General features: G+C 39.7%; 1 protein-coding gene across 1 annotated transcript in view; it reads left to right on the plus strand.

Annotated features, from left to right (window-relative positions):
* The window catches only part of LOC137654487 (titin homolog), a 136,965-nt gene that overhangs the window by 65,781 nt on the left and 52,758 nt on the right, over nucleotides 1-18,426 (plus strand). Inside the window, exons 4-5 of the mRNA XM_068388155.1 lie at nucleotides 15,549-15,722; nucleotides 16,045-17,703. Coding sequence (XP_068244256.1) covers nucleotides 15,549-15,722; nucleotides 16,045-17,703 — 1,833 coding nt within the window. The remainder of the gene's footprint in view (nucleotides 1-15,548; nucleotides 15,723-16,044; nucleotides 17,704-18,426) is intronic.

An 18,426-nucleotide genomic window follows, 5' to 3' on the forward strand; every position in this document is an offset into this window, starting at 1 on the left:
ACCTTCCTTAATTTCTGCCATTGTCAGTGGGTCATCCTCCTTCCCCCCGCTGTACTCTTCCTGAACGACAATCACTCACATGGCCTCCAACTGCTTCAGGTCATCCGTCGTAAGTTCCTCTTAGTGCTCCTTGATAAGCTCATCAATGTTGGCCTCATCAAGTTCCAGACCCAGACCCATGGACTTCCCGAGTGTAACGATCTCGGCAACTTCAGATTGAGCAACAGGTTCAGGATTGTCAACATTTTCAGAATCAACTTCTGCCTGGTCTGCGTGGAAGCCCTTGAAATCTCGTGTGGAGACGGCATTAGGGCAGAGCTTCCAAGCAGAGTTCAAGGTGTGCCTTGAAACCTCTTGCCAAGCTTGATTGATAATTTTGAGGCATATGACAATATCAAAATGCTCCTTCCAAAATTGACGAAGGGTGAGGTTTGTGCTCTCAATGATTTCGAAACATCTCTTGAAGAGATTATTCGTATAAAGATTCTTAAAATTTGAAATCACTTGCTGGTCTATGGGCTAGAGAAGAGCGGGTGGTGTTTGGTGGAAGATAAAGAACCTTGATGAAGGAATATTCTGCTACAATATCTTCAAGGGCAGGAGGGTGAGCAGCTGCATTGTCCAGCACCAGCAGGCATTTCATAGGGAGGTGCTTCTCTTCCAAATACTTTTTCACAATCGGGCCAAAACAAATATTTATCCCCTCGATGAACCATTGTCTTGCTACCCAGGCTTTTCCATTAGCCCTCCACAACACATTTAGATTTTCCTTAGTGACTGTGGATCTTGAAAGCTCGAGGAGTATCAGAGTGATACACCAGTAGGGTTTTCACCTAGCAATCCCCACTAGCATTTGCACATAGTGCAAGGGTAAGCCTGTCCTTCATGGGCTTATGCCCAGGTAGCCTCTTTTCTTCTGGTGTGATGTACGTTCGACGAGGCATTATTTTTTCCAAAAAAGCCCAGTCTCGTCGCAATTGAAAACTTGCTGGGGACTGTAGCCTTCCCAGACAGTCAACTCATCGAACGTCTTAACAAAGGCTTTGGTTGCTTTCGTGTTCGAGCTTGCAGCCTCCCCATGACGCACCACTGAATGAATGCCTGAGCGTCTCTTAAATTTTTCAAACCACACACGAGAAGCCTTAAACTCTGGGGGTTCCTGCTTCTATATTCCTTCTCCTGCGTCGGCTTCAGCCTGAGCATGCACGAGATCACCGAAAATGGAGCTGGCTTTCTGGCAGATTTTCGCTTCGGTGATAGTGTCTCCAGCCATTTCTTTGTCCTTTATGCAGACAAGCAGCAATCTCTCCATATCATTGTGGACGTGGCTCTTCTTGTTGGTGGAAACAATTACGCCCTTAGAAGGTGTTGCTGCTTTGATAGCTTCCTTCTGCTTCAAGATTGTTCCTATCGTAGACGGATTTCGGCTATGTTCCTTTGCGAGCACACTTAGCCGCGTGCCAGCCTCATATTTCTTGATTATTTCCATCTTCATCTCCATGGAAAGCATCATTCACTTCTTTCCCTTGACAGCAGCGATTTTCTTGGGACCCATGGCTAATGATATAACGTAATATCACACACGATTTCATAAAATAAATTTTTGAATATACAGTAGGGTCCCGAATTATGCGAGAATTTGGTCGATGAAAGGCCTCGTGTAATTGGAAATTCGTATATTTCGAAACACATCATGGCGGCAAACAGCAACCTACCCGTCAATTTTTTTTCACTCCATTTCTAGCTTTCTAGCTATATATATACTGTATATACACTGTGTGTGTATGTATGTGTGTATGTATGTATGTATGTATATATTATATATATATAAAACATATATATATATATATATATATATATATATATATATATATATATATATATATATATATATATATATATATATATATACTGTAGCTTTTATCTTAACAATACTGTAAGAAATCCTTCTTATAGATTTTTTTATAATATACTGTACAAAATTTCTTTTATGGATAAATAAAACAATAAAAAGTTGTTAAAGTTTTGATAATTTTCTATGACTGTAGTATTTACTACTGTACTATGCATAGCTTACTGTTTTCAGTATTTTCCGAATGATGTAGAATTATTTCCTATAGATACAAAAAACTAAAAAGGGTTTTCAAGGTTTGATACAGTATCTAGCAATAGTTAAAAATTACAGTATAGTACTGTATATCCATGATGACACTCCCACACGTAAACACGGCCACTAGGCGCAAGTGTGCACTAGGCTGCTGTACGATAATCTACCAAAATTTTCTGCCAGAAAACATCTAAGCGTCCCCCCTGGACCAGGTTGCCGCTAACGTACCGTCACGCTTTTTTTGCCCTGAGCGGTCATTTCACTAATGATAATTTTTCAAAGTTAATATCATTTCTTTATGCTTATAATTCGTAATTATAGTTAAAAGTAGGGATATTAATTAAATGGTTGAGTAAAAAAAACAATTAATACTACTATTATTTCATTTCAAATGGCTACATAATACTGAATATTCTAATGGGTTCTTTTTATCTTCAATCGTAAATCTTACGCCTGGATAAGCAACAAAAGGAAAGGGATAAGTCTCTTCTCTCTATCTCTCTCTCTCTCTCTCTCTCTCTCTCTCTCTCTCTCTCTCTCTCTCTCTCTCTCTCTCTCTCTCTCTCTTCATATCGTTTCCTGTATAGTTTGTTTAATATGTTCGTCATACGTTTGTACATTATTTATCCACTTTATTCTCTTTCTCTCTCTCTCTCTCTCTCTCTCTCTCTCTCTCTCTCTCTCTCTCTCTCTCTCTCTCTCGGCATTTCCTTTCCCTTTAAAGTTTTGTGAAATTTCGTTGTCCAGTCATTCGGTAATGAGAAATCATTTTCGCTTTCGTCATCGAAAGAAAACTTTGTTTCTTCAATATACTCATCACTGGAGGATTCAGAACTAGTGCTCTCATTATCAAACAGGTTATCATTATCAAATTCCTCAACAAGAATATCATTTATTTCATCTAAAGAAATAACCTTCCTCTTTAGACCGTTCATTACAAAAGGAACAACAAATAACCACTTATGCATGAACGCCCGAGCGCACTGATAGGAAACTAGTTTTCTAACATCAAGCTACCTTCAGAAAAATAGTTGCCAAACATCATATAAGTTTCTATTCACAGTCCCCATATGCTGAGAGTGTTGCCAAGTGGTGATCCTATACTTACTATACGAGTAAACGTAATATCACGAGACTGACCGCTTGTAAAAGGCAATTAAAGTCATGAACGGAATATACAGTTGAAGGCGGTACCGAGTAGATCGTGGTGAACGGTTTATCACGTGGGTGACGCTTAACAGGTTAAAAAAACATTTTATATAGTTCGGTATTTTCTCTATCCATCCTCTCCCAGAAAACCTTCAAATGTGAATTATCGGAATGTGTGCAGATCTTGACAGTGCGATAACTAGTTAGCGACTGAGAATAAAAAAAATAAAAAGCCCGATTGACGATGCTGATGAAGAGGATATCGAATACCGATTTTTCCCTAATTGATTTTTTCTACGTTCTGTCTAATCCAATGTACAGTACATTCTTATGTAAAGGGCAAACCCCAACATTTCTTGATGCTGCTACACTTTAATTATAGATATTTTACCACCTATTTATAATCTTTATTTATAATAACATCTTTAGTAAAAGCTCTTCAATATCACTTTCAGGAGTAAGTGCGTTTATGATCGACGATGAAACGTAAAAAAAAACGTTTTCCTTTTAAGGAGGCGTTTTTTAGGAAAAAAAAAACACGAGACAAAATTGCTCATATTTCATTTATTTTGATTTTCTAAGGATAAATAAAACAACATTAATTATAACATTATTATTACATAGTACCTGGTAAGATATCTTTTGCCGCTAAAGTTTACCTATAGACAGATGTAAAAATTGGTTAGCGAGTTCGTTATGATCGGCGATGGAACGTACTAAACAAAGTAATGGGTTTGGTTGTAGTGACATGTTTGGCAGTAGCATGATATAAAATAGTCTTTATTTAATTTAATTTTTGGTTTCAAAAGTACTATATAAAAGAATTTCAAACAATTTAGATGAAACGGAGCACAACGCACTACTACTGGATGATAGCGGTAGTCTTGCACACGAAAGCAACAAAGGTGTTCCCATGACGATACTGTTCTGTTGATTTTTTTTTTGGAAACTTTTCAATATTTCAAATGGCACTGTTGATTTTGATGGTTTTTAATTTAAAGTTTAATGAATAAGGATTTTTCACCATAATCACAACGCAAGTATAAAAATTAATTAGTACAAATATGGAATATTATACATATAGGTGTTGGACAGATGGGCAAACCTTAACATTTTTCATCCAAAACTAGTCTTAAAATGTTTGAACAGAAATCTTTCTCTCACATTCTCCCCCCCCCCCTTCTCAGACATCGGGGAACCATCACCCCCCCCAATACAATTAAGAAAACAATAGATTTCCTACGCTTCGCAGTGCTTGACTCGCGGATTTAGAATGCTCCTCGCAGATACAGGAAATTTAATTTTTAAAAACTATCGATCGCGTAATTGAGGAATCGCGTAATTAGAACACGTGTAATTCGGGACCCTACTGTACTTACCCGCTGGTTATATAAGTTAAAAACCCACCCTCTTCCCCTCTAGAGACCATGAGGCATGGAAAATCTGAAGAGGTTGGGTATAGTTCTACCTGTTGTACAGTGAAGGCACTAGTGTACACCTGGCATATCTGCGATAGCCGCGCAAGATTTTGGGAATTTCCTGCCGAGGCATCAGGGACGCTAGCCATTCTTATATAACCAGCGGGTAAGTATATTCAAAAATTTATTTTATTATGAAAATAAAATTTTTCCTTTGTACAAACTACTTTTTAAGCCAAAACTTACATTACTGTAGACATAATCTTTACATATACATTGTAATGGTTAATGGGAGTGTGGCCAGGTAGAGCACACAGACCTGTTATTGGGTTATGACACCGTCTTGCTAACCCAAAATTAAGTAAATGGTCTTGATGGAACACTTTTAGATATCTGGGCCCCACCTCTGGTTTTGGTTCTAGGTAAGGTAACCCAACCTGTTACAGTGGTACCTCTACATACGAATTTAATTCGTTCCACAACCAACTTCGGATGTAGAAAATGTTCGGATGTAGAAACGAATTTTCCCATAAGAATACATGGTAATTCATTTAATTCGTTCCTCAGCCTAAAAACCCATAATAAATCCTTAATAAATGGCTACACATAATTACACATAACAATAACATAACTGCATAATATGAAAGAAGCATGTAAAAAAGATAATTATAAAGAAATAATAAATAAAGAATGTTTTTTATTGCCACTTTACCTTAGAGACAGGCCAACGCAGGTGTAGGATTTGCTACGCCAGGAGGAGACGGACGATCGGCGAGAAGGTAGACATGGTGTTAACATGTTCTTTAAATAAATACTCTCTCTCTCTCTCTCTCTCTCTCTCTCTCTCTCTCTCTCTCTCTCTCTCTCTCTCTCTCTCTCTCTCTCTCTCTCTCTCTCTCTCTCTCTCTCTCTCTCTTTTGTTCTTCACTGTTAGTGTTAGAGACGTCTGTTAATTTTTTCTGAGAGAGAGAGAGAGTGATTAAACAAAAATGAGATTAAACAAAAATGTGTTGTGTACATATGATTTTTAACAGCGTTAACGAGTTGAAAGACAGTTAATGTAACTAAAAAAACAATATCAGCGAATCTGAATTCCTTTATTAACTAAAACAAATATTGATACAAACACACTCGTGTGCGTATGCGCAAACACACACACACGCACGAGGAGACACGATCGGCGAGGAGGTAGAGATGGTGACTGCGATAACATACCGTAACTTACACTACGGAAATTTTAATCTAACTTAGCTTATTTATTTTTTTTTTATTTTTATATTTCATATTTTTTACATTTTTTTCTTTTGATTTTTTATTTTCATCACTTTCAGTGACGAGTTACGGTATGTTATCGTAGTCACCATCTCTATCTCCTCCCCGACCGTCTCTCTTACTGCGTAGCAATTTTTGCACCTGTGTGTGTGTTTGTGCATACGCACATGAGTGTGTTTGTATCAATATTTGTTTTAGTTAATAAAAGAATTCAGATTAGCTGTTATTACTTTCTTAGTTACATTTAATTGTTTTTCAACTCGTTGACGCTGTTAAAAATCATATGTACTCTAAACACATTTTTGTTTAATCTCTCTCGAAAAAAAAAAAAAAAATAATAGACGTATCTAACACTAAAACAGCGAAGAAGAAAGAGAGAGAGAGAGAGAGAGAGAGAGAGAGAGAGAGAGAGAGAGAGAGAGAGAGAGAGAGAGAGAGAGAGAGAGAGAGAGAGAGAGATATTTTATTTAAAGAACATGTTAATGTTATGTTTAGAGAGAAACAGAAAAAGAGAAAAGTCTTATTTAAAAGAGCTTGTTAATGCTATCATGGTTTTCTTTGCTTCACTTTTTTCTTTCTTTCTGTTCATCACGCTGGCCCTTCTCACAAATGATCGTTGCCAACAATCTCTTTGTCCTTTATCCCTATCAACAAAAGGCGTTCTATCTCTTCCAGGGTATTGCTAAGATGTCTTGTAATAATGGTGATCCCCTTCGATGGTTATTTGCTTTAATGGCTGCCTTCAGCTTGATGATCCTCGAGATCATAGGCCTATTCCAGCCATATTGTTTAGCCATACAGTATCACTCACATGCACACTGCTCTCATGTTTTTCTATAATTTCTTGCTTCAATTCTAATGAAAGAATTGCCTTCTTCCTGTACTGAAACTTAGCTTCTTAGGCACCATGATTATAGGTAAAATCAAAAAGGAAATGTGAGAAAAGGAAGAAAATAAGCACTGTTAATAACAGACCAAACAGAGGACAACCACACAATACACACAAGAATAGAGAACTGAGCACTCGACGCTCAATGGCGTAATGTTTACTTCGTGTGTCGAAACAAAATTCGGGTGTAGAGTCAAAAATTTGCTCGAATTTTACTTCGGATGTTGGAAAATTCGGATGTAGATACGTTCGTGTGTAGAGGTTCCACTGTACATGTACTTCAGGTATGGTTTTTTTTATGAACAATATTACTTTAATGCATGGTTGTGGATCAGATGAGGCTCTTCTTCTCAGCTTTAACTCATTTCTATATGGGGTCGCCATTATGAATGAGTCTTTTCCTTTGATTTCTGTTCTGTTGTTTGTTTTCATCAATACCTTTCCATAGCTTATCTTCTCCTACACAATCATGCCATCTCTTTTTTTATCTTTCTCTCTTTCTTCTACCACATACTTCCATCTCCATCGTCTGTCTTCCAACATGATCTTCATTTCTTCGTAGCAAGTGTCCATACCATCTAAACCTTCCCTCTTATTTTTCTTTGATCCTCTTATATACTCATTTAAAACCTATCTTCCTTTGTTACTCTAAACATCAGTTTCAGTATTCTTATTTCTGCTACATCCATCTTCTTCTCCTTTGTGTTCCTCATATTTTCTGTATCTATTCCATTTAAATAGCTGGTCGTACAACTCTCCCATGAAACTTGACCTTAAATCTCAGAGGAACCTTCTTGTCACTGAGAATCCCAGATGCAGACTTCTAGGTGTATCACCCTGCCTGGATCTAATGTGTTGCCTCTTGATCCATGCTTTCACTTGTCTCTTCTTTGGACCCCAAATACCTGAACTTCTGTACTCTCTTCATTTCTTCATCATTCATTATTATGCTCAGTCCACCATTCTCAGTAATACTGGTGCACATATATTCAGTCTTTGACCTGCTTATTCTTATTCCTCTCCTCTCGAGTGCTACTCTCCACCTCTCCAGCTTATCCTCCAACTCCTCCTTCCTCTCTCCTCTCTATGTCATCTGTTGCTTATGATATGCATCATGGCACTGCTTTTCGAACATCTTTAGTCATTACAACCATCGCAATGTTGAAGATAATCGGGCTAAGTGCCGACCCCTAGTGTAATCTAACTCCTATCTCAAACCCGTCTTTCTCTCCAACACTGCTTTTCACTTTAGTATGCACATTCCTGTACATCGGAATAATTTTTACGTACTTTTCTGGTACCATCTTCTCTCTTAGACTGCTCCATTTTTTCGGCCACTGATACAAACCAATGCTATTGAAAGACGAGCCATTAGATTTTTAGCGAATGTTAACCATCCACCTGCTAGTTAGTTGTGGGGGTGGGGCTAGTAGCTGCCCCACTCACTCACACACCTGGGCTGTGTACTCACTTTGCTTTTGGCTCGGGGAGAGAGACATTGTCTCTCTGTCCGCTCCAACTTACCGAACCTTTGACTTATTTTTTCTTAAACTTATGTTTTTATTTTTTATACTGTATATATGAAAACATTCTTGTAATATGTTTTTTATATTTTAAGCCTTTCTACACTCAGATAATTAACCCAATAAGTACTACATAAAATTCTTTTTACCTGACTCCTATTAAGTAATACTGTATAACACTCGCTGATACTGTAGTTTATATTACTGTAATATACTACTTTCACTACAGTAAAGCTTAACTGTACTGTAATTGTTCCCTGTTTTCGTTTGGACGACTTGACTCGCCCCACACACATCTTACATTGTTGTAGTTCTGTACTGTACAATATGTACTGTATATAGTACAGTACAATTTTTGATTAACTACATGTATTGTATATATTTCATACAACGATCACTTACCATTTTCGTAGGAAGTTCTACGCATCCATCTTTTAGTATGACACAATTCCTGATCTGTTGGTGTCGTCTTCTCTATTGAATCTGTCCGACATCTAAAGTAGCCCAGTAATAATATTTACCACATCTGCTACTTCAATGGGTTGGAAAATTAAAAGATAATGATAAACGTATCATTAGTTACATTATACTGTAAATATTGTGTAAATGCACATAGCCACAATAACCGTAAACAAAACCAGCTATTTAGTTTGTATTTCAAACATCATACGATTTTTCTAATTATACAGTACGTTGGAAGGATTGACTTGACAACTTATGCTTAGTATGATCATATACTCTAGTTGTGTGTTTAAGTAAAATAAAAATAAGAATTAATTTAGCTTTACAGTAAAATTTGTCTCTTTTGTTCTACTAGAATTGTTTACAATGATGAATAGTGTACAGTATGTTGAATTGTAAATTGTTCCAGCGTAGATACAAACCCTCCGCTATTTATAGGGTATACTTTCGGCGTAGTTGAAAGACGAGCCATGATAATTTTAGTGAGGGATAACTACCCCATCCGCTAGTTAGCGGGTGGGGGGTGGGGTAGACTGGCTACCCCGCTCACTCACACCTGTCGGCTGAGTAACCCCTTTACTTTATGACTCGGTAGAGGACAGACATACTGCCTTTCTCTCCCGCAAAGACTTGAATTGATTGTTTTTCGTTGTTTTTTCTCGTGTGTGTTTTCATTTATCTTACATATGTATGAGTGCATATATGTATAAATGGAAATATACGTTTATGTTGTTAGATACTTGTAACTTTAATTAATGTTGACAACGTATCCGACTGCCTCCGCCGTAAGGGAGTTGTCATTGCCACCCTACCCTGCGCTGATGGTCAGCAGGTTCTCAACACTGACGTGTGTTTGTTTCATTACTGAATTAACGAGTAGAACAGTTCAACTCCCTTTCGAGGAATTATCTTACAAGGAAGGTGACTTATTCCCCGAATAGTGTATGTTGGGCAGCGGAGCATGAATTGTAATTGATCACAACTTTCTTTTTCACAGGTAGCAGAGACGTAGAACACAAGGCTGATAGCTACGGCCGCCCTGTTCGTTATCCTGCGCTCCATGTGGTAGCTCGTGAGCTGCCCACGTTATGAGGTAGTATTCGCTGTCAACCTTCAACTTGAACGAGAGAGATTTTTACGCCTACGCTTTTTTCCCATAGAGCTGGGAGAAAGCTTATCTTAGGTGATGTCCTTCTTCGGGAGGACTTCTCTCTCATTCGCGAGAGATATATTTTACGCCTACGCTTTATTCCCATAGAGCTGGGAGAAAGCTTGTCTAAGGTGATCTCCTTCGGGAGAACTTCCCTCTCGTTCGTGAGAAATAACTTGTAGGAGTTTGCTGATCCACCAGGGGCAGTGGCAGAGCTTTCTCCGAAGCAGGTTACCCCTTCGGGGGAATGAGTCCCTCGTTCTCGAGAGAAGACCGCCTCTGGGCATCGGCGGTCCCCCGTTGCGCTTATGGTTCTCCTTCAGGGGCGGAGCGAGAGCCTTAAGCGACGTTCTCCTTCGGAAGAACAAACCTCTTATGCGGAGGTGTTATCTTTGAACCTGCTGGTTCTCCTTGACCCTTCGGGATCTTGTTACGATCACCCTTTGGGCTGGCGTGATCGTGAGCCTTCTGGCTCTCGTCATGTTGATCCTGCGGGGTCTCATGAGAGTAGGAGTCCTTCGGGACTCCGCTCGAAACCTTCGAGTTTCAGTTACGCTGAACGTTTGGGCTCTTTTAACGATGGTAACGTTGAACCTTCGGGAACTTGTACCATCAATCACGCTGACCTTTCGGGGTCTCGTAACATGAGTTACGCAGAACCCTTGGGCTCTCGTAACTTTAGTCACTCTGACACTTTGGTGTTTTGTGACAGGGAAACTTTGGTTTCTCGTTACGCTGATCCTTCGGGGTCTCGTAACATTAGTTACGCATAACCCTTGGGCTCTCGTAACTTTAGTCACTCTGACACTAAGGTTTTTTGTGACAGGGAAACTTCGGTTTCTCGTTACACTGACCTTTCGGGGTCTCGTAACATTAGTTATGCAGAACCCTTGGGCTCTCGTAACTTCAGTCACTCTGACGCTTCGGTGTTTTGTGACAGGGAAACTTCGGTTTCTCGTTGCGCTGACCCTTCGAGGTCTCGCAACACAGGCTACGTTAGGCTTTTGGTCTCTCGTGCCCTTAGTCACGCTAATCCTTCGAGGTCTCGTGACAGAGAAACTTCCATTTCTCATTTGCGCTGACCCTTCGGGGTCTCACAACGCAGTTCACGCTGAACCTTAGGGTTCTCGTGATCACAGTCATACTTATATGACAAGAGTTTGCAGACTCTTGTTGTGTTGATCGTTCGCACTCACACAACACAGGCTATCGTGAACCTTCGGGTGAGCGTAGTTGTGAGTACTCTTGCCACACTGAGAGCCTTTGCGTACAAATTGGCGCACGACCAACCTTATGCGCGCATGGCCGATCTGGCGTGCACGACCAAATTGGTGCGCATGACCAACCTTATGTGCTCACAGCCGATCTGGCGAGCACAGCCGATGTGGCGTGCACGGCCGATCTGGCGCGCGTGACCAAGTTGGCGTGCACAGCCGATGTGGCGTGCACGGCCGATCTGGCGCGCGTGACCAAGTTGGCGTGCACAGCCGATGTGGCGCACACGACCGATTTGGCGCGCACGAACAACAATAAGGGCTATATACATCTTGCAATTAGAACTCCGTTCTATAAAGTTGTATATTTATATCCCTTACTGAAATCAGGTTATTCAGTACATTTCTTGGCTACTATCCTGTAACCAGACATACAGCATTTACGTTCTGCCTCCTTAAAGGCATTTTTTCCTTTCCCCCGATCGGAAGTCCAAGTCCCCTACAAGGGCTTTGGCTGGAAACTTCTCATAAGCATATCTGTTCCCTAGTAGTGAACATTTAATATAAATGCTAGTTTACCGATCAGAGAAGGAGAAGTACGAACGTTTTTTGTCCTAAGAAGGAGAAACCTCCGTTAGGAACGTTTTCAACGTTCTCCAACTGAGTTCTGGACACGACTTTTAAGTCGAACTATTCATGTATGCTTGTCATGCTCACAGTTCGGTGTTACTACTCCGTAGTAGATTTATGCTCTTTACCCATCCAACAATAGATTGAAGATACATCTCAATTCCCTCTTGGGTTTGGGTGGATGCGTTCGGTGATTACCATACAGTCTCTTGTCCGGAAAACGATCTCTATGGAGATTCGCTATTATAACATAAGCTGTACTGATTAACTGGTTTACCGTTTGGTATCGGTTTATTTGGCCAACCACACTGGATTAGTGGCAGTTGGAGGGAGAACTGGCTGTTCCTCTTCATTGCAAGAACGTGCAAATAGTTACACGTCTCGACATCATCTTGAGATGTTTTATTGCTATGCGCTCCCCCCCCCACCCCCGTCACCGCTGGACAAGCCGCGGATGATGGGTGGCAGACGAGAGCTTCTGCAAAGAGGCCTGTCTTCTTGTCTTCCCTCTGGATCTGATGCTCTCTTTAATACATCAAAAGAGAGTGGGGGGGCATATGCCGCACCATTCCAGCCTCGTCCGTTGGCCCGATTCAGAAAGGTACCAGCATTCACCTCTCTTAGAGAACCATCTAGCAGTATGAAGCCTCAGATGGACAGAGGACATCTAGTTGCCCCCATCTGTTCGCGTCATTCCTGGTACAGGAATATGATTGCAAAACCACCCAGATAGTGGGCTCCTAGTGTCTTGGAATCATCTTGTTTCCAACAAAGTCTTAACTTTGTGAGGTCCCCGACTGTGGTTATGCTCGCAGCGGCCCTGATCTTCAGGCTACCACTCGACCGTTCCCTAGTCCCGGAACACCAGGCCCTCAAACAAGATGTATTCCAAGATTGGTTGTGCGGCCTAGAGGTGTGCCTTTTTCCCCCCATTCGGTCTGGTGAAAAAGTCCTCACCCAAGTCAGGATAAGCAAGATCTTATCAACGACTCCAATAGCTTCGCTATGGCATCCCGCAGAATGGTTCCTGGACCTTCTGCATCCCCTGATGGAGTTCCAATAGCTTCGCTGTGGCAACCCGCAGAATGGTTCCCAGAACTTCTACAGCTCCTGACGGAGTTCCGAAGGATCTTCCTCCACGGCACGATCTTCCAAGCAGCCACATGCTAACCTCTCTCAGAGAGGCCTTTCGCAACGAGTTGCGGAAAAGATGTCTAGGCACCTCAGACACTTTTCAGCGTTGGTCTTCGAGGCGAAGTGTTTGGTCCTTTGTGACTGATGTCGTGGAAGAGGATTCTCTCTCATCGATGCCTTTACTTATACAAGTTTGAGATAACTTCTCTCCCATTGATGCCTTTATTTATACAAGTTTGAGATAACTTGTCCCCCGTCGGATCTCTAACCCTTCCTGGGAACGCGGTTTGGGTCCTTTAGTCTCTGAAGGCCCCTCTCTACGAACCTTTATATCAGGCAGCAGATTGCTTCCTTACACAGAAGACGGCCTTTCTACTCACTTGGGCTTTGACGAAGAGAGTTAGTGTGTTGTATGATCCATTTTCTGATGTCTCCTACTCTAGGAGACGGGGAGAAGTAATCCTAAGCGGCGTCCCTGAGTGGATTTCCAAGATTCAAAATCCGAGTGTGCTGTACCCTAGGTGCAGCCCATTTCGAATAAAGAGTCTTCGTTCGGTAACCGAAAACCCATCAATTGGGGTTTTACCCTGCGAGGAGTCTGTGGGGTTACCTTAAAAGAACGATACCAGCTCGCCCCCGTGTGTCGGCACTGTTGACCAGGACTGGGAAGGTCAAGAGGAGGATCTCAAGGATTTCCTTCCCCTCTTGGATCGGAAGGCAATTGAGGTTGCTCTCAATCTAGACTCTCCTCCATCCTAAGACCCAGAGCTCGTAACTAAAGTATCAAGGGAGGAGATAGAATTTGAAAAACACTAATTTTCAGGATAAATTTCCCTGGCATCGCAAAATGGAAGATCAGAGGCAAAAATCCGATGCAGTTTGGAGATGTCCTAAGTCACTTCATTAAATGGTTTGTAAGTCAAAGTCCTGTTCTTAAAAATGGCATTAGCAGGTCGGCCCCCTTAAAAAAAAAACATTAAAAAAACTCTCTCTCTCTCTCTCTCTCTCTCTCTCTCTCTCTCTCTCTCTCTCTCTCTCTCTCTCTCTCTCTCTCTCTCTCTACTTATTCAAAACATCTATATACTCTAGTTATACAGTAGCTAAATATGCAAACTATGCTTAACAAAAGCATCTCAACAACAAATTCTAGGCAAGGTCAGATTCTTTTTTTCAAAATGTTTCTCCACCAGGTGGCAACTAGAGAAGATTTTCGGCTTTTTTCAGTTTGCCTCGATAATCGATCCAGTGTTAAAGACCAGGTTGAAAAATCTCAATTGGGTGTGGAGAAAAGCAGCACAAGAAGGATTTCGTGACCAAGCTCAGTTGTTCGGTTGTTGCAAAAGAATTCTCAGTTCATGGATGACATCAAATACAGTACTTTTACTATTTCACTCCCATTGCCCTACTTCAATTTTCATGATCCCCCATACAAATACATCCTTGTCTGGTTGGGGAGGTCATTCAGAGGAGACCTTTGTGTTTGGGAAATGGTCTCCTCAAATTGTCTTTCACATAAATGTACTGGAACTGACAGAGGTGTTCCTAATATTGGAGAGACTCGGTTTAAGAAGGAACTCCCATGTAAAGATTTTCATGGATAACTAGGTAGCTGTCTGTTACCTCAGAAGGGGATTATCCTGCTTGAGAATTTTTAATACAGTGACTTTCCATTATGAAGTTCCATCAGGAGAGAAATTAATTCCTTTCGCCATTTCATGTCGTTCACTATTCAGAGAGAATCCTGCATATGGATTAGATCTTGGACCAGAGTTCTTTTCAAGAGACTACTTGGTTCCAGATCCCCAAATAATAAAAATACAAATACTTAAAGTTTGGAATTCATCATCAGACTGCCAAGTCAGGAATTAATAGGGGTCTGATTCCTTGGCCAACCTTCTACCAACATGCATGTTCAATGTAATGAAATAAAAAGATTAAGCTCTTGAAAGGAATTGTTTGTGTACTATATATTATTGTGAGAAGAATTTAAATAATGACAAATGTTGTGATATTTAGAAATGGTTGAAACCAAGAAAAATGTAAAATGGCAGGTTGGCAGACTGGGTGTGTAATTTTAAATTCTTGGGAGAAAGTTAGATAGGGAGGTTGAGAAAAGGCAGGTTAGAGTTCTTGAAAAATGCAAGAACAAAATGATCTTGGTATTCAAGAAAGTATGAAAGAGCTTGGATGATAGAGATTTTATGTGTTATTTGCATTTAAAATAAATGCAAGTGATGAGCCTAATTAAGGGTTATGTTTTTTCTTCAGGAGTTTGGAGTTTTAGAATTTATTTAGCAGTTAAAGAATAATCGTATTAGTTATATATGTTTTACATTTCTGTGGCACCAGTCACGTTAGGTTAGGGTAAACAGTTCCTTGGGTGATAGATCACTGCCTGTAGTTGGCAGTAAAGAGTTGACCCTGCTTGGTCAGATAAATACTGCATTTCAATTGTATAGCTATATTAATTTGCTGACTGGTTGCTAGAATTTAGAATTAAATATCAAATTCACTAAGACTTTTTTGTGAGAAACCATGTGATTCGCATAACTGTACCCTTTTTTGTAGTCATAGTTATATAATATTTCTTTTGGAAACAGTGTGTGGAGACACTGGAAGTGATGAAAACACATCTCCTGCAATACCAGAATTTGTTGCTCCCATACCCAATCGAGCATTATTTACAAGAACTAGATCCCGTAAAGCCAGTAACATTTCAGCAGTTGACACTACTGCCCAATTAGATGAACTATTAAATCAGCTTTCAGCCAAAGGTAAGAGGTATTTTTTATTTGTGGCTGATTTTTTTGAGATATCATGTTTGCTTTTACATCTATATTGGAGGGAATTATTACAGTATTCTAGCATGTACAGTCGTAGAATGAAGCATTGTAATTTTATAGGCTCTTATTTTTTCTAATTATAAAGAAAAGTATTTTCATGGGGTTAGTTTTTAGATGTTGAAAATATTATGAAAGTTATTTTGATTATCTCTTGAACTTTTAAAAAGAAGGCTGCTTCCCAGAGGTGTTGCTATATAGCCTAAGTGTGCACTTCTTGTAAGGTATATTTTTAATGTTAAAAATGTTTTGACAGGTAGTCTCTCCAAAGACGATGAATCTATCGTGCCCACCTCAATGCCAGCACACTATCTACAGGGTAAATCAGCTTCAGAAAATTTGAAAATTCCTCGTACACTTCCAGTAGATAAAGAGTCTCTACCAGCCACTCCTCCTGTTCCTATTAACCTTATCACAAAAACATCGTCAGAACCCTTTGATGTGTGGGAAGGAAGTCAGACTGGGATAGATGACTGTGGTGATATTTTTGAAAGTGATAATCAGGCAGATCTAGGAATCCTAGAAGAAACTACCTGGGATGAAGATCTGAATGTAGCATTGTGTGATGTAAGTAGTGGAGACATTGTGGACAGCTCTCAGATTAAAACTGTAAACAATAAATCTCATTCTTGTAAAATTTCTGAAGCTGTTGATAAAGTGAAGAACAATGATTCTTTAGATGTGTTTGATGATGATTATTTCAATGACACATTGATTGAATCAACTCAGATATGGGAAAAAGAAATTCTAGAAAAGGGTATTGAAAAGGCCAATTTACATGTGACAACCAGTGAAACTAAGGCTTTGGAAGATGATTGTTTTCTGGAGAAAAATGGTTGTGAAAAATCTAGGAGTTTTACCAATCTTAAAGATAAAGTGAAAAAAAATCATTGTGCAAATAGAAGTACAAATATGCTTGGAAAGAGTGCTCTTTTGTCATGCCCCCCATCTGAGGATACTGACAGTATAAAATCAGCTGATGAAATCATAAGGAGTAGCCCTGTGAAAGATAACACACAGATATCATATTCCAAGGTAGAAAATGTGCCTCAAAGAAGGATGAGATCCTCATTTAGGTTAACTGATAATCCACAAACTGGCTTTTTATCTGAGAAGAGTAAACAGATTAATATTAACTCCATTAATTCTTCTAAGGAGACCAAATCGGGCCAAAAGGATGTTGTGATTGGCAACATACAAAATAGCTCGGGTAGTGAAGTTAATTATACTAAGTGTGATACAGATATAGGATCAAATAGGCCTTTACCAAGGTTCCGAAACATTGAGCATAATTTGCCAAAGCTGCAGAATCGAAAGGCATTATTTGCGAGTGGTGCTAATAACATAAGTGTAGAGAAAAACTATGGGAAAACAGATTTCACAAAGAGCTCTTTTCCTCGTTCCCAGTCAACTGGAAGTTCGCAAGGACAAGAGGCAAAGTTAGGAATATCTCGACCAAGTAAATCAGAGGATGCTGAAGGATCACGTGAGTTTGAGGAAGATGATTCTTTCTTTGATTCTCTCCTCAGTGCCCTACCTGAAGATGAAATTATTCTTGGTACTCTGAAAAATTCAGAAGTTTGTGACGGTCATAACAAAACTTCACACTTTGCAAAAGAGACTGTGAGAGCTTCCAAAACTATGTTTAATAGCAGTGTGAATAGTTCTGACAAAAGTAAAGTATTTAGTAGATGGGGTGATAAAAGAAAGAGTAATAATGAGAGTGTGAAGAAAATTGTTAGTGATCAAAATAGAAATCTGTCATCTTCAGTGGTAGAGTCAAGTTTTGTAAATAGCTCCAAAAGAAATATACCACCGAAAAGATGTTCAATGCCAGGTGAGAAGAGCATGATTGCAAGCCTTACGAATTCTTCAAGGATTGGGATGTCAGCCTCTAAGTTGATGTCTTATTCAGGTAAGGAATACTATTTAATAATGGCTTTGTACTTTTGTAAAGAAAACTCTAATTCTAATACAGTATTAAATGTAGATGGCTAATAATTTTATCTTAGATGGAGGCAGTGAACCGATGTGTGGTCACTGTAACAGATTTCTGTCAGTTGAGCAATACTGTATTCTTGTGCACTGCTCAAATATGAAAAGAAGCAGCAAAAATACCACCTTATTGGTAAATCCTTTATAGATATTCATGTAAATAGTTGATATAGATGCTTAGCTAGTAATACAGTAATAACAATCCACTCACACCAGCACTAGCAAACAACTGTCACTTTTTATTTCAGCTCGATGAAGTAAATACGTCTTTCTCCTCCGCTGAAACCCTAAAATAAAAAGATTTCTTCATTTATTTTTAAGTGGCCTAAAAAGCTGAAAACTTTCTATCATTTACTGTCTCTTTTTCAGGTGTAACTGCCTGTGAGATCCTATTTAAAGAATATGTGTTTGTCTTGATCTTGAAGGGGCAGGTGTGGCTCCTCTATGTCTGCCGAGGAGACGGATCCTCTTGGTCTCTATCCTGCATGTAGGGATTACTCCTGCACGCAGGAGTTTCCTTGTTGAGGGTGCAGGGAGTGGTCGCCCTTCTAGTGGATGAGGTTTGGTTGGCGACGGAAGAAGGCGAAGAAGGATTGTTCACCTTTTAGGTCAGCCTCGAAGAAGAAACCTCTCCAACATTCTC

This window comes from Palaemon carinicauda, chromosome 1, assembly GCF_036898095.1.
Source record: "Palaemon carinicauda isolate YSFRI2023 chromosome 1, ASM3689809v2, whole genome shotgun sequence".
NCBI lineage: Eukaryota > Metazoa > Arthropoda > Malacostraca > Decapoda > Palaemonidae > Palaemon > Palaemon carinicauda.